The sequence below is a fragment of the Dermacentor variabilis genome, chromosome 10 (assembly GCF_050947875.1).
Source record: "Dermacentor variabilis isolate Ectoservices chromosome 10, ASM5094787v1, whole genome shotgun sequence".
Lineage (NCBI taxonomy): Eukaryota > Metazoa > Arthropoda > Arachnida > Ixodida > Ixodidae > Dermacentor > Dermacentor variabilis.
The window spans coordinates 5698350-5711015 of record NC_134577.1 but is presented as its reverse complement, the minus strand read 5'-3'; the positions used below and the strand labels follow the sequence as shown (position 1 = coordinate 5711015).

The following is a 12666-nucleotide window of genomic DNA, read 5'->3' as shown; positions in this document are numbered from 1 at the left end:
CAGCACCAGTTGGTTCTGGAGTGGCCAGGCTGCACCGGCCTTCTGGCGTTGACGTGGGCCGATTCTTGTTGTCCGGGCTGGGTTGAAGCGAGTCGGGAGCCTCCGCTTTTGGGATCACGGGTGACACAGGCACGCAACGAAAAATTTGGTCGAAGTGACGTCTGGCTAGGCCATCTGGAGTGTCGACCGTTACAAGGCGTGAACCCTCTATGCTCTTGACGGTGCCTGGACGCCAACGCTTCCCTTGGCCAAAGTTGCGCATTCACCCCTGGTCGCCGGACTGGAATCTGGAAGGCTGCGAGTAACTTTGAGGTAGAGAAGGGACGCAAGTATCCAAGCGCGAACGAATTTGGTATCTCTGAAGGAGACTTGCCGCACGGTAGTGAGGTACGTCGATAGCCTAGGAGCACTTGCGCTAGTTTTGTTTCGAGATCGTTCACCATCGAGTGATTAAGAAGGCCATCCTTTATTGTGCGGACCACGCGCTCTGCCAGACCATCAGATTGTGGGTGGTATGGCGCACTACGTAGATGAGTTATGTTGTTGACAGTCATGAACTGGGAAAACTGCTGACTTGCAAACTGAGGCCCGTTATCTGATACAATTGTTTGCGGCAAGCCAAAACGCGCAAACAATTCTCAAAGCCGCGTGATTGTGACTTCTGTGGTCGCCGACTTGACGGGAAGTGCCTCAATCCATTTAGTATGCGAGTCGACGACTATCAACAGCATGCGTCCCTCTATCGGTCCGGCATAATCAATGTGAAGCCTTGACCATTTGGTTCCCATTTCTGGCCAACAGATAGGAACCTGTCGATGAGGCATTGGCTGAGCTTGTACACATGAGATGCACGAACGTGCAAGGCTTTCGATCTCACCATCCAACCCAGGCCACTAGAACAGCGTCCGAGCCAGTCTTTTCATCGCAGATGCACCCTGGTGTGACCGATGTAGCTCAGCGAGCATGGCGACTCGCGCTTTGCGGTGTACGACGATGCGATGACCCCAGTAGAGCAGGCCTTCTACGCTTGACAGCTCCAGTCTTCTGCAAAAATAAGGTTGAAGGTGATTGTGACACGGTGACAAGTGTTTAGGCCATCCATTCAGTACAAAGTGCTGCACAACGTTAAGGTTTTCATCTCCGTTGGTCAGCACCCGTATGGCATCCGCTGGCACGAACTAGCTGTCAAGGGTCTCTGAAGACAACATGTATTCTGGTAAGGTGCCCGATCGACACACGTCTGTTATCGGCACGGGCAATCGGCTAAGTGCGTCCGCGTTGGCGTTTTCCTTGCCGGCCTTGTACTCTATGCGGTAGCTATATTGGCTTAGAAACAGAGCCCATCTCTGAACACGTGCCGACGCCATTGGGGGCACAGGTCGATCTTCTCGTAGAAGTCCCACCAGTGGTTGGTGGTCCGTGACCAATACAAACTCGCGGCCCAGCAGGTAGTCTCGAAACGTTGTTACTCCGAATACCAGTGCGAGCGCTTCCTTCTCGAGCTGAGAACAATTCTTTTCGGCGTGTGTTAACGTGCGTGAACGGAAGGCAATGGGCTTATCCAATTTTCTAATTCGGTGCGAGATTACGGCACCTAAACCCGAAGGTGACGCATCGCATTCCAATCGCACTGGTTGGTTGGGATCGAAATACGTCAGAACAGGCTAACTCAGAAGTGTTTGTTTAGCCTTGAGATATGAATTTTCCTGCACCTTTCCCCAGTGCCATTTATGCTCTTTTTCTAGCAGAAGATACAACGGGGCCAGTATCGTTGACATGTGTGGCAAGAACCGGTGATAATAAGTCAACAGACCCAAAAACGAGCGCAGTTCGCTCACATTCGTAGGCCGTGGAGGGTCGCGTATTGCTGCTAGGTTCTTCCCAAGCGGATGCAAGCCGTCTTTGTCAATGCGATGGCCCAGGTAGACGATTGAGTCTTTGCGAAAATGGCATTTTTCGGCCTTCAGCTTGGTACCATTTTCCTGAAGCCTGCGCAAAACGTCCCGAAGCACTGAGCCATTATCGTCTTGACGTTCCGCTATCAATACATCGTCCAATTTTTTACCTGCACGGCTGGAAGACCGGCCAGGACCGTTTCCATGCTCCGCTGAAAAATCGCGGGAGCCGAGGCAACTCTAAATGGAAGACGGTTATAGCAGAACAACACCTTGTGGGTGTTTATCACGGCCAACTTCCTCGCCTCCTCATCCAAAGGGAGTTAGTTATATGTATCCTTAAGGTCCAGTGTTGTGAAAAATGATCCCCCACGTAGCGACGCGAAAATGTCTTCAATGTTTGGTAAAGGGTACTGCTCAGTTATGCACGCAGCATTGATTGTGGTTTTGAAATCGCCGCAGATGCGAAGGGACCCGTCTTTCTTCAGTACTGGTACGATTGGCGCTGCTCACTCAGAATGTGCTATGGGCGATAATATGCCTTGCTCTACTAAACGGTCCAGCTCAGTTTCCACTTTTTCACGAAGAGCATAAGGAATTGACCGTGCCTTGTGGAACTTCGGTTGGGCACCTTCTTGAATGTGGAATTTCACAGGTGGCCTTTGAATGTTTCCAAGTCCTGGCTCAATAAGGGCAGAAAACTCGGTCCTGAGGCTGTCGCAATCTGCTGACGTCAATTGAACCGTAGCGAGAAACCCAGACGGCAAAAGCAAGAACGCTTGGATTAAGTCCCATCTGCAAAGGCTGGGACCCGAGCAGCCCGTAACTATCAGAGTGGCAGGTACAGTCTTCCCGGCAAAATGGGCTTCAAGGTGCAGTTCACCGACAATGGGTAGCTTGCCCAAGTAACAGTTGAGCGTGTGTTTGCATTTCGATAAGCGTGGCCAACTCAGACGGTGCTTTAGATACACCTCCTGCGGAATGATATAAAACGGTGATCCCGTGTCAATAATCACGTTCAAGGGCACGCCACCCCAGCGGATAACTCTGCGGAACGCCTGGAGCAAAGATTTCTTTTCCCATGATTCCTGCAATGTGAAGACTGATGAAATAACGCGTTCCTCCATTTCGGATACAGCGCTGTCATAATGAACTGCGTTAGCGACGCCATCGCGCCTACGACCAGCCTGGAGCCCCGATTGAGAGCAGCATTTTCTTGCGAAATGACCAGTCTTCCGACAGCGATAACACTGCTCCTTTTTGCGCGGACAGTCGCTTGTTTCGTGATCGTAGTTTCCGCAGCGTGCGCACTCAGTGTGGCTTTGCTTATCTTTGGTGAAGGTCTGATATCGGCGCGATTTACTCGCTGCAGTGCACACCGCTGCCTCATTATCAGGTCTAGTCATGGCGCTTACTTCCAGTGCGGCTGTCTCTGCCGCTATGGCAATCGTTTCAGCTTGGGCAAGTGTGAGCTCAGTTTTTTCAAGCAGTGTCTTCTGCACCGCCCGATTTCGGATGCCACAAACAATGCGGTCCCGTAACATACAGTCCAAACTGGTGCTGAAGTGACAATTATCGTCAAGCTTGCGTAGCTCAACAACATAGTCCCGGACAGATTCGTTTGTAGCCTGATCCCTTGTAAAGAACTTATAACTTGCGGCAACCTCATTAGTCTTCGGCGCATAGTGGTTATTTAGGATGGTAAGTGCGTCCTTGTAACTCAGGCCATTTACATTCTGGGGGGCGCAGTGTCCAGCAAGAACGCCTACAGTCTTCGTTGACAGTGTCAAAACCAAGAGCGCCCTTTTCTTATCATCTGTCTTAATACCATTTGCTTCAAAAGATGCCTCCAGTCGAGTCAAGTAAATATCCCACGTATCTTGATTTTCATTGAAACTTGGGGTACCGAGGTTCGTAGCCAGGGCCATGACCACCGATGCTCCGTAGACTCGATTACTTTCAGTACCCAGCAGGACTCCCAGCGCTACCGAGACGCCACTGCTCGTGGCGGGGGCTCCGCGGGGTGGTCACCCTCGTCGCCACTGTTGTAGTGGGTGGCAGAGTGACGGAGACGATCCAAGAGCACGTACCGTGCTGTTTTATTTCAGTGACAGCGAACTATATATATAGGCTGCTAGCCTATGACGTAACATAAAAATAACAAATCATGTCTGACACGTGTGGCACAGCACTTCATATCACTATCAGGACATGGCATCCCGAGAGCGGCGCACCAAATTCTCAAACAGATCCCACAAAATACACCAACCACACCTCCCCGCATCCACTTACTCTGGACCCCTGGTCATACCTCGCTGCCGGGTAATGAACGCGCACATGCGGTTGCCCGAGAAACTTCCCTCCGGGCGACTCGGAGTGGTGAGGCGACTAGTTCAGAGTGGAGGGATCCCTTGCTCCGTTACAAAGACATACTCCGTCATTATACACGCATTCGTCGCACCCACGCCGCACCACCGCCGTCCTTCTCGCGGGAGGAAGCAGTGGCATTACGCCAGTTACAAACCGCAACTTTTCCAAATCTTGTCTCTCTCAATAAATTCTACCCACATTGTTATGCAGACCGTTGCCCTGGCTGTGGCAGCTTGCCCGCAATCTTCCACGTCATGATTGAGTGCACTGCAAACCTTTTTCCTCCCTTGGCAACTCTCCTTTACCCCCTACGCAACAAAGAGCTGTGGGACGATGCCCTCCGCGATGGACCTCCCGAGGTCCTCCGAGCTGTGATACAACGGGCTTGAAACATCGCCAGAATCATCTTAGGGATCCTGGACTGAGGGTTCCTCCCACACTGCTCTTGCCATTCAAATATTATTAATAAAGATGTTTTACTCTCTCATCACATCATCAGGACCTGTGGAAGCGACCTCGTGGTACCAGGCATTACAGATGGCCATGCTGCCAAAGGCTGTGTCCATTCAGCCTTCGATGAGACAAGAAGGGAAAGTGTGTCCCTCTGCATTTCCAAAAGTTGCACACAAGTGCAAGGGCCAACCTGGCAGCTCTCAGCAACGTGGTCATTCTATGGCCTCCAACCACTGCACCAGGCTGACTGGTGAGCTCTTAAGTTGTTTGTGATACCATATGACTACCACCTCCGCTTTCAGTAATATGATGCGTCTCCTTTTTCATGTCTAAGCCACACTGCACTTGACACATGCTTTGAACAGATTGTATAAAAGGTGCTGTAAAAATGCTTTATGGCACTCTTGAGGAAGCGACGCTTTGTGACATAATTATGGAGTGGATGGAGCAAAAGAAAAAAAAAAGTCAGAAACAAAATATTCATATTGGTACTCCTTGAACGAACCCCAGGTTGTCAAAATTGTATTGGCACCCTCCACTACAGCATCTCCTGTAGCCAGTGCTGCTCTGGGACATGAATGATGATTTAACAACAACAGAGGTCTCTGCCTTGTCATTCCATGTGCTTTTTTCTTCATCTCTGAGCTTTTCTGCAGTAACTTTTTCTTCCGAAAATGAAATCAACTAGCCTGAAAGAAATCTGAATGCACCAGATATGCTATATTTAACCCTTTGAGATGCTGTGTACGTATCTGTGTAAGCCAAGAAAGTGCGTCAACAGCGAAAGCATTGATGAATGTAACAGTATTTAAAATGTGTCACCTGCATCCTTAAAATATTCTGATTGTAATCGTATTGCAAGTTTGAATAACAGGCTCGAAATGTTTTAGTAAAACGAGTTGGAAGGTAGACGGTTGTGTGTACTTGCTCGGCGCGAGCATGTTGTAGTGTTTAGTGGGTTCACTCCTTTCATGGTTCTTCAGTGTGCTGCACCAGGTATACTTTTCAAGTGCCCGGATAGGTGCTTTTCAAACCTGCTAGACATGAAATAGTTGATGTTCTCATATATAATGTTTTGTAGGGAGTTTTCACATGGACTCCCATATTCTGTAAACTTGACAAAACTGACTAAACAATCAAGAATTCTTAATCTATGATTTTGAATATGCAGTGAAACGCAGTCAATCAACATAATTCATTGGCGGTTGAAAGGGTTAATGGAATAAGCAGCATGTGACACTCCGTGAGCCTGCTCAGTCAGGTGCACAAGCTGCTTGCAGTTTAAAGGTCAACTAGGTCACGTAAAACGTCTATAGGTTCAGGTCCAGATAGCTTATATATATAGAGCAGCCTCCGTGCGGTATTTTACATTTGGGAATATGTGTGGATGTGCAACGAAAATATTACAAATATAAACTGCTTGACTCTAAAATTAGAAAAAATGCTGCCAATACCGCTTGCCACAAATGATGCAAAACCTGGAACGTTGAGAACCAGCTCACCTCTTCAGCATGCCCTCCAAGATTAGATACTCAATAGCCATGGCACACTGGAAATCTCAGAGGTCTGCAATTCACGTCATATCCACTCACGACCAGGTACAATTGTCATCTGCTTAGATGCTATTTTTTAAAGGCTGCTAATGAAAAAAATGAGACAATTGCCAGCCATGAAGCCATACCCCCCCCCCCCCCCATCAATAGTGCTTCAATAATATACCCTACCCATTTACAGCCAATTTAGTCAAAGTGAAATTTTATTACAGTTGGCCTTTAATGGCAGTTCCCAACTCATTGTATGTGTGGTTCTTGTTTTGATCAGCAAAGGTGCACGTACCGCAAATTTCACAGGGGAACTGCCTACGATCACTGTGTTTGATCATGTGAGCCTTGAGAGAGCACTGGCTGGGACATATCTGTCCGCACATTCTGCACTTGAACACTTTGACATTGGCATTGCTGTCCATTGCTTCGTGAAGCTTAGCATGCATCTTCAGGCTTGACTTCCACCTGCACAGAACATATGCAAGCAAAGGCACAATGCGGTCAGGTGTAGTACTGCCCAGGGACTAGACACTTGGAATGATGAACAGCTAAAATTAAACATTTTATTAAACTCAGAGGTACATTAAGAAAAAAATATCAGGCCAACCTAGATTGCTCGGTTACAACCCTAAACTAGCAAATACTGCTGCCAATGGTGTGGTATCATCATCATCATCGTCAGCCTATTTTATGTCCACTGCAGGACGAAGGCCTCTCCCTGCGATCTCCAATTACCCCTGTCCTGTGCCAACTGATTCCAGCTTGTGCCTGCGAATTTCCTAATTTCATTGGCCCACCCAGTTTTCTGTCATCCTTGACTGCGCTTCCCTAGTATGCCGGCAAAATGACCAAGTGAATCATAGGCACTGAAACATCTTTACATTTCTCAATGCAGCTCTCTGATGTCACAGGTTGCTGTACAAAAAAAAGTGGCCAACTTTTGTTGCCGTTGTGATTAGCATTATTATTATTACTAATGTTTTTCAACACTTTTCAACATAACGGGTTTATTAACTCTACCAGTCAAGAAAATGATAGTTCATGCGCTAGCGTACAGTGTGCTGAGGTACAGCATAATGATCTTAGCCTTTTGTGCAGAGCGCTGGAAAAATCTGATTGATAAATTACTAAAAAACATATTTAAAAATGCTGATTATGGTACTACATTACATTACAATAATATTTTTCATTAATTAGGATTTTGCACATTTGATTATTTATTTACCAGAATGGTTATTATGCAGCATAATTGGAGCAATGAATTCAAACAGGCATCGTTGCAGCTCAATTGTTAAGAAACAAAAAACAATTTAAAGTACCCTACTCTGCTACAGTGAACTCTCACTCGAGTCAACTTCAAGGGACCCAAGAAAATAGTTCACTTAACTGAAAGTTTGCTAAACTGAATATTCACCAGAATAGGGAACAGCATAGGTCACAGCAGACATCGAGTCGAAAGTGTGAAATGAAATTTATCTAGTTATGTACATCAATATATGCGAAGTGCGTAGCAGTTACGTTGCTGCATATCTCATTTCGAAAAAAAAAAATCTAGTTTTCATTTGCACTGGTGCTCTTAAAGCGCAAGAGGTAACAAAGCTGTCCGGAGAGTCAATGTATTTGTGCACTTCCTCTGGCACAGTCTGTTGCTGAGACACGAAGTCTCGCAACTTTCCAAGATAGCCTACAGTCTCGCCTAGAATCACAGGATTTGAATCTGCCCCTGCCAGTGCATCCTCCTCGTCTTCTTCCTCGGGGCTGGAATCCATTTCCAGGTCTGACAAGCTCAGCACGGGTAACCCGCCCACTGTCACTCTGCACAGACCTAGCCGCCGCTGGAGGGGTGATCTGGAGGCGGCGGCTGTGCCAGCGCTGCGGAGCACAAAACTTCGTTGAGCTGATTTAAAAAATGAGCCCGGATCCGCTGATCAAGGTCGTTCAACTGAAATATTCGCTTTTCAGAAATTCGTTTAGCTGAAAGATTTTTGCATAGAATGCATAGGAAAACTGCCGGGGATTTTCCAGAAGTTTGTTATTCTGAAATATTCATTAAACCGACGTTCATTCAACTGAGAGTCTACTGTACTAAGTATGGAGAAGCGAGAAGTGTATACATCCCAAAAATATTTAATGATTTGGCTGATGAATTCTTTTTGGCAACTTCCAAAAAACAGTTGAAGAAACTAATGATGAAATGTTGAATTTCAGGTCTGATTCTTTACTTTTGTTATGTATGCTTTTGTCTTTGCTATGTCATTGTCTGTTAACAGGTAATACTATCAACTATTCTTCTGAAAGTTGTCAAAAAAATGTGTTATGTAAATGTCTACCTTTTTGCCTGTTATGTAAATATGTAACCACATCACCGTACCGACTCTGCCAGGCCTAGTCGCATAAGTCTTCGTAGGCTTAGACAGGCCCATTTTCTTGTTTTGCTTTTGGATGTGTTTAATTATTATTATTGTTGTTGTTGTTGTCATTATTATCATTATTATTCATTCAAAAATTTGCAAAATTTCAAGACTGGCAACTCTGGCTAGTTTCACAAAAAAAGGACGCTTGTTTATAAACCTATTACTAAAGAATGCAAATTGTGTAACAGTTATCACATTTTCAAAGTGAGAAAGAATGAGGCAGGAAAGTACAGCTTCAGTTGATATTTTTTTAATCAGTGCCAAGAGAACTTTAATATATTTTCAAGACCATTGAGTAGATGCCTTTAATTTGCATTTCACAGTTGCATAAGTAGGTCTTTCCTTCTTCCTTTTCACTGACAGCAAAAATAATCTCACCAAAATGAGGACAGTGGCAAAGTCCACTACAACGAGCACTTTGATAAAGAATCAGCTATGCAATCTTCAGCTTGCCCAGCACACGATCGCTCAATGTATTGCTCACCACATGCGAACTTCTCTTTGGTCACTTGCTTCTTACATGCAGACGAGCTCAAGCATAGGCTGAACTGCACAAACTGGAAGACCATGCCCAGTGGTCGACCAACTTGATCTACCAACCTAAATAACATGTTGCATTAAAGAACACAAATAAAGAATGCGATGAGGTATTAAGGTAATAAAGTGGAAGAGTTCCACCGAGATTACTATTAAATAGGCGTGTAAGAAAGAAGAATGGCACTGGAAAGTCGTTATCGTGTGTTTCCGAGCCAGCAAAATATCGGCACGCTAGAAGGCACTATCGCCATCGCATGTCGCACAGCCAGTTCGCTGATCTAGCTGAACTATCACTGCAGCCGCTGGCTGCTGCTTGACGAGCCCAACGAACCTCGTCACAGGTGAAGAACACAACTTAAGCCTAACTGTTTTGTCTTGCCCCTCCAGCACTGCCTGCAGGAACACCTTGTGGCACAGAAACCCATCTAATTCACCAGGCAAAGAAACACTGACACTGCAAGGCAAAGCAAAGCACCAGTAGAGCTATCTGTGAAAAATTTCAAGGAGAGAAATCGTCCTTGTCCCACAAAATTAAGAAAAAGGCCCACATAAACAAAAAAAGCATTGACACTTTAACTGAGTTTGTTTTACACATTTCTACCTGCAAGTTTCTTTTCACCATATACAATTAGATGATTGAGAGTGGGGAAGTCGAGAGCCATTATGAATGCACGCTACCAAAGCCACTGAGAGCTGCAGCCATTCCAAATGCAGTGACTGCAAGGTTTGCAATACTGCTAGCAATGTGTGTGTCAAAGCAATGTACCGTGAAGGTTACATGACTATCAGGCAACTGTGGCACTACACAACACACTTTCTTAAAAGCAAGCAATATATCAAAAGATGTCACAAATAATGATAAATATATTCACACATATTTCAGGCACAAAAACGTGAAACACTTCAGTGTAGAATGTTTGCCATAATTAGTGGCAATGTGGTATCAAATCTCCCTGCTTACAAGCCCCTAACTGTAGATTTCCAAGATTTTACAGCTTTGTCTGTTGACACAACACACAAATTTTCGGTTTAACCATTATGCCCACTAGCTGTGGTTCTGCTAATGTAAACCAAAACTTTTCGATTCCCATCATAAAGTTAATCTCAAAAGTGCAGGTGGTCCTACCTAAAGCGGCGGTCACAGATGTGGCAAGAGAATGACGGCTCGCCACCCATCTTGCTGCCATGCTTGTGCGTCATGTGCTGGCGCAGACAGTCTGGATTGCTGTACTCCTTCTGGCACAGGGAGCAGCAATGCCGGTCTTTCCGGTCTCGGTGCCAGGTGCATATGTGGACCTCCAGTGCAATCGCTGTCTGGTAGAAGGTGCCACAAACCTGACATAGCAACATGGTTCTGTGTCATCAACTTTACACATGTCAAAGAATGTGGTATACACATACAAAAAAAGGTACTGACATAGTAGTTCTGCAGAAACCCGCAAGGTGGAGAGAAGTAATTAATAACGGGAAAATCAGACATCCACCCGTGGATGTCCGATTTTCCCTTTATTGAAAAAGGCACTAAAACAAAATATTTTGTCAAACTACTACAGAAGCAAAGAGTCATTTCTACAGACAAGTGACAGCACGTGACATAGAAAAGGCTGGAGCTTATGAGCACCGCCTTTGAAATGGGACAGTGGCATGTTCCACCAAGCTCATTATTTTCATTTTTGTACTACGTCCGTTCTTCCAATCAGTGATCTGTATAACAAGTCATCAAGCCTCTTAAATATTTTTATATGATAGGCTAAATTAAATACAGCTTTGAATGTTTCCTTCACTGTGTTTTTTCCCTAGCTCTATATATCGCTAACCTTCCAGATATTTATTATGTACACTACCCTGCTTTGGCTCAGTTTGCAGCAATGCTCTCAAAATTAAAGCCAGAGAGCCCAAGCCAAACATTCATCTGCTTCCAGAGCAACTGGAAGCACCTCCGAGCACTTGAACGCAATTAGTTGTACCATCCACTAGTCTCTGCATGAGATTTATTTGCATGAGATTTATATACAGAGCAACCTGGTGACAAAGCATAATAAAATTTGTCTCCTGCTCTAAGGTGCCTCAGCCATCACTAAGTGGAAATCGGTACTTTGATTTGGCCTGCATGGGTCATTTGATGCCCATTCCTTAATTAAATTAATTCTAGGGTCTCACGTGCCAAAACCACGATATGATTATGAGGCATGCCGTAGTAGGGGACTCCAGAAATTTTGACCACTTAGACGTCTTCGACGTGTCCCCAATGCATGGGACACGGGCATTCTTACATTTCATCCCCATCGAAATGCGGCCGTGGCAGCCAGGATTCGATCCCGCTATCTTGTGTTTAGCAGCACAACACCATAGCCGCTAAGCCACCATGGTGGGCGCCCATTCGTTTAGGTGCTTTATTACTTTATGACTGCATGCTTGTAGGTGCTTAGACAGCAGGAACAAAGAGCAAAGCCGACAAGACTGCAGGAACAAACACTGACTGTTAGTGCAGTGCTAAATATACACGGTATGCCCGAAAGGTAATGTCACTAAGTCAATTAAAACAGAAATTATTCATAAGATCGGTACAACACATTAAAAGGTTCCAAATAGGCTCCTCCTGCGTCGATACATCGCCCCCAGCGAGATTTCCAGGCGTTGAGGGCATCACGGTAGGACCCCTCCAGAATGTCCTTTAGAGTCTTGGTGCAAGCCTCTTTGACTTTGTCAACTGCCTCGAAGTGATGTCTGTTCAGGGGAGTTTTCAAGCGGGGAAACAAAAAAGAAGTTTGGGGAAGCCATGTCAGGACTTTAGAGCAACTGGGGAACCATTGCCACCTTTGAATAGACCAGGAAGTGGGTCTTGAGGAAGACGGTGTGGGCTGGCACGTTGTCATGGTGGAGTTTCCAATTGCCCGCCCTGTCAGGTCGGCCACGATGAAACCTTCATTTGAGTCCCTTGGGCACTTCCACATAGAATTTGGCATTGACGGTTGTACCATGTGGTGTAACTCATGGTGGACGAGCCCCTGATGTCAAATAACGCAATGAGCGTGGTCTTGACCTTTGATTTGCTCATTCTGGCCTTCTTGGGGCGAGGGGATGCTGAGGTGTGCCACTTGGAAATTTGCCTTTTTGTTTCGGGGTTGTACCCAGACAACCAAGCCTCGTCACCTGTAATGACATTGTCTAAATAGTGAGGGTCACTTTCACACAAGTCCGAAAGTTCTTGGCACATTTCAACTCAGTGCGATTTTTTGGTCTGTTAACAATTTGGGCAGAATCTTGGAGCACACTTTTCACATCTGCAAGTTATTCGTCAACATCTCGTGAATGGTACTTTTTTGGAATGTATAATATCTGTGCCACTAAACGGACACTCAAATGATGGTCTAAGTTCCGAAAGAGCTCTAACCTCACACACATCACATTTTCATGGTGATACGGCCACCCAGCTTCATCGCTGGCCTCTTC

General features: G+C 45.8%; 1 protein-coding gene across 3 annotated transcripts in view; it reads right to left on the bottom strand.

The window, feature by feature from the left end:
* The window catches only part of LOC142559773 (zinc finger Y-chromosomal protein-like), a 29572-nt gene that overhangs the window by 15312 nt on the left and 1594 nt on the right, over positions 1-12666 (bottom strand). For all 3 annotated transcript variants that reach the window (XM_075671413.1, XM_075671412.1, XM_075671414.1), the window contains exons 2-3: positions 10340-10548; positions 6555-6727 (exon numbers count right to left, since the gene is read on the bottom strand). In XM_075671413.1, the coding sequence (XP_075527528.1) occupies positions 6555-6727; positions 10340-10548 (382 nt within the window). The remainder of the gene's footprint in view (positions 1-6554; positions 6728-10339; positions 10549-12666) is intronic.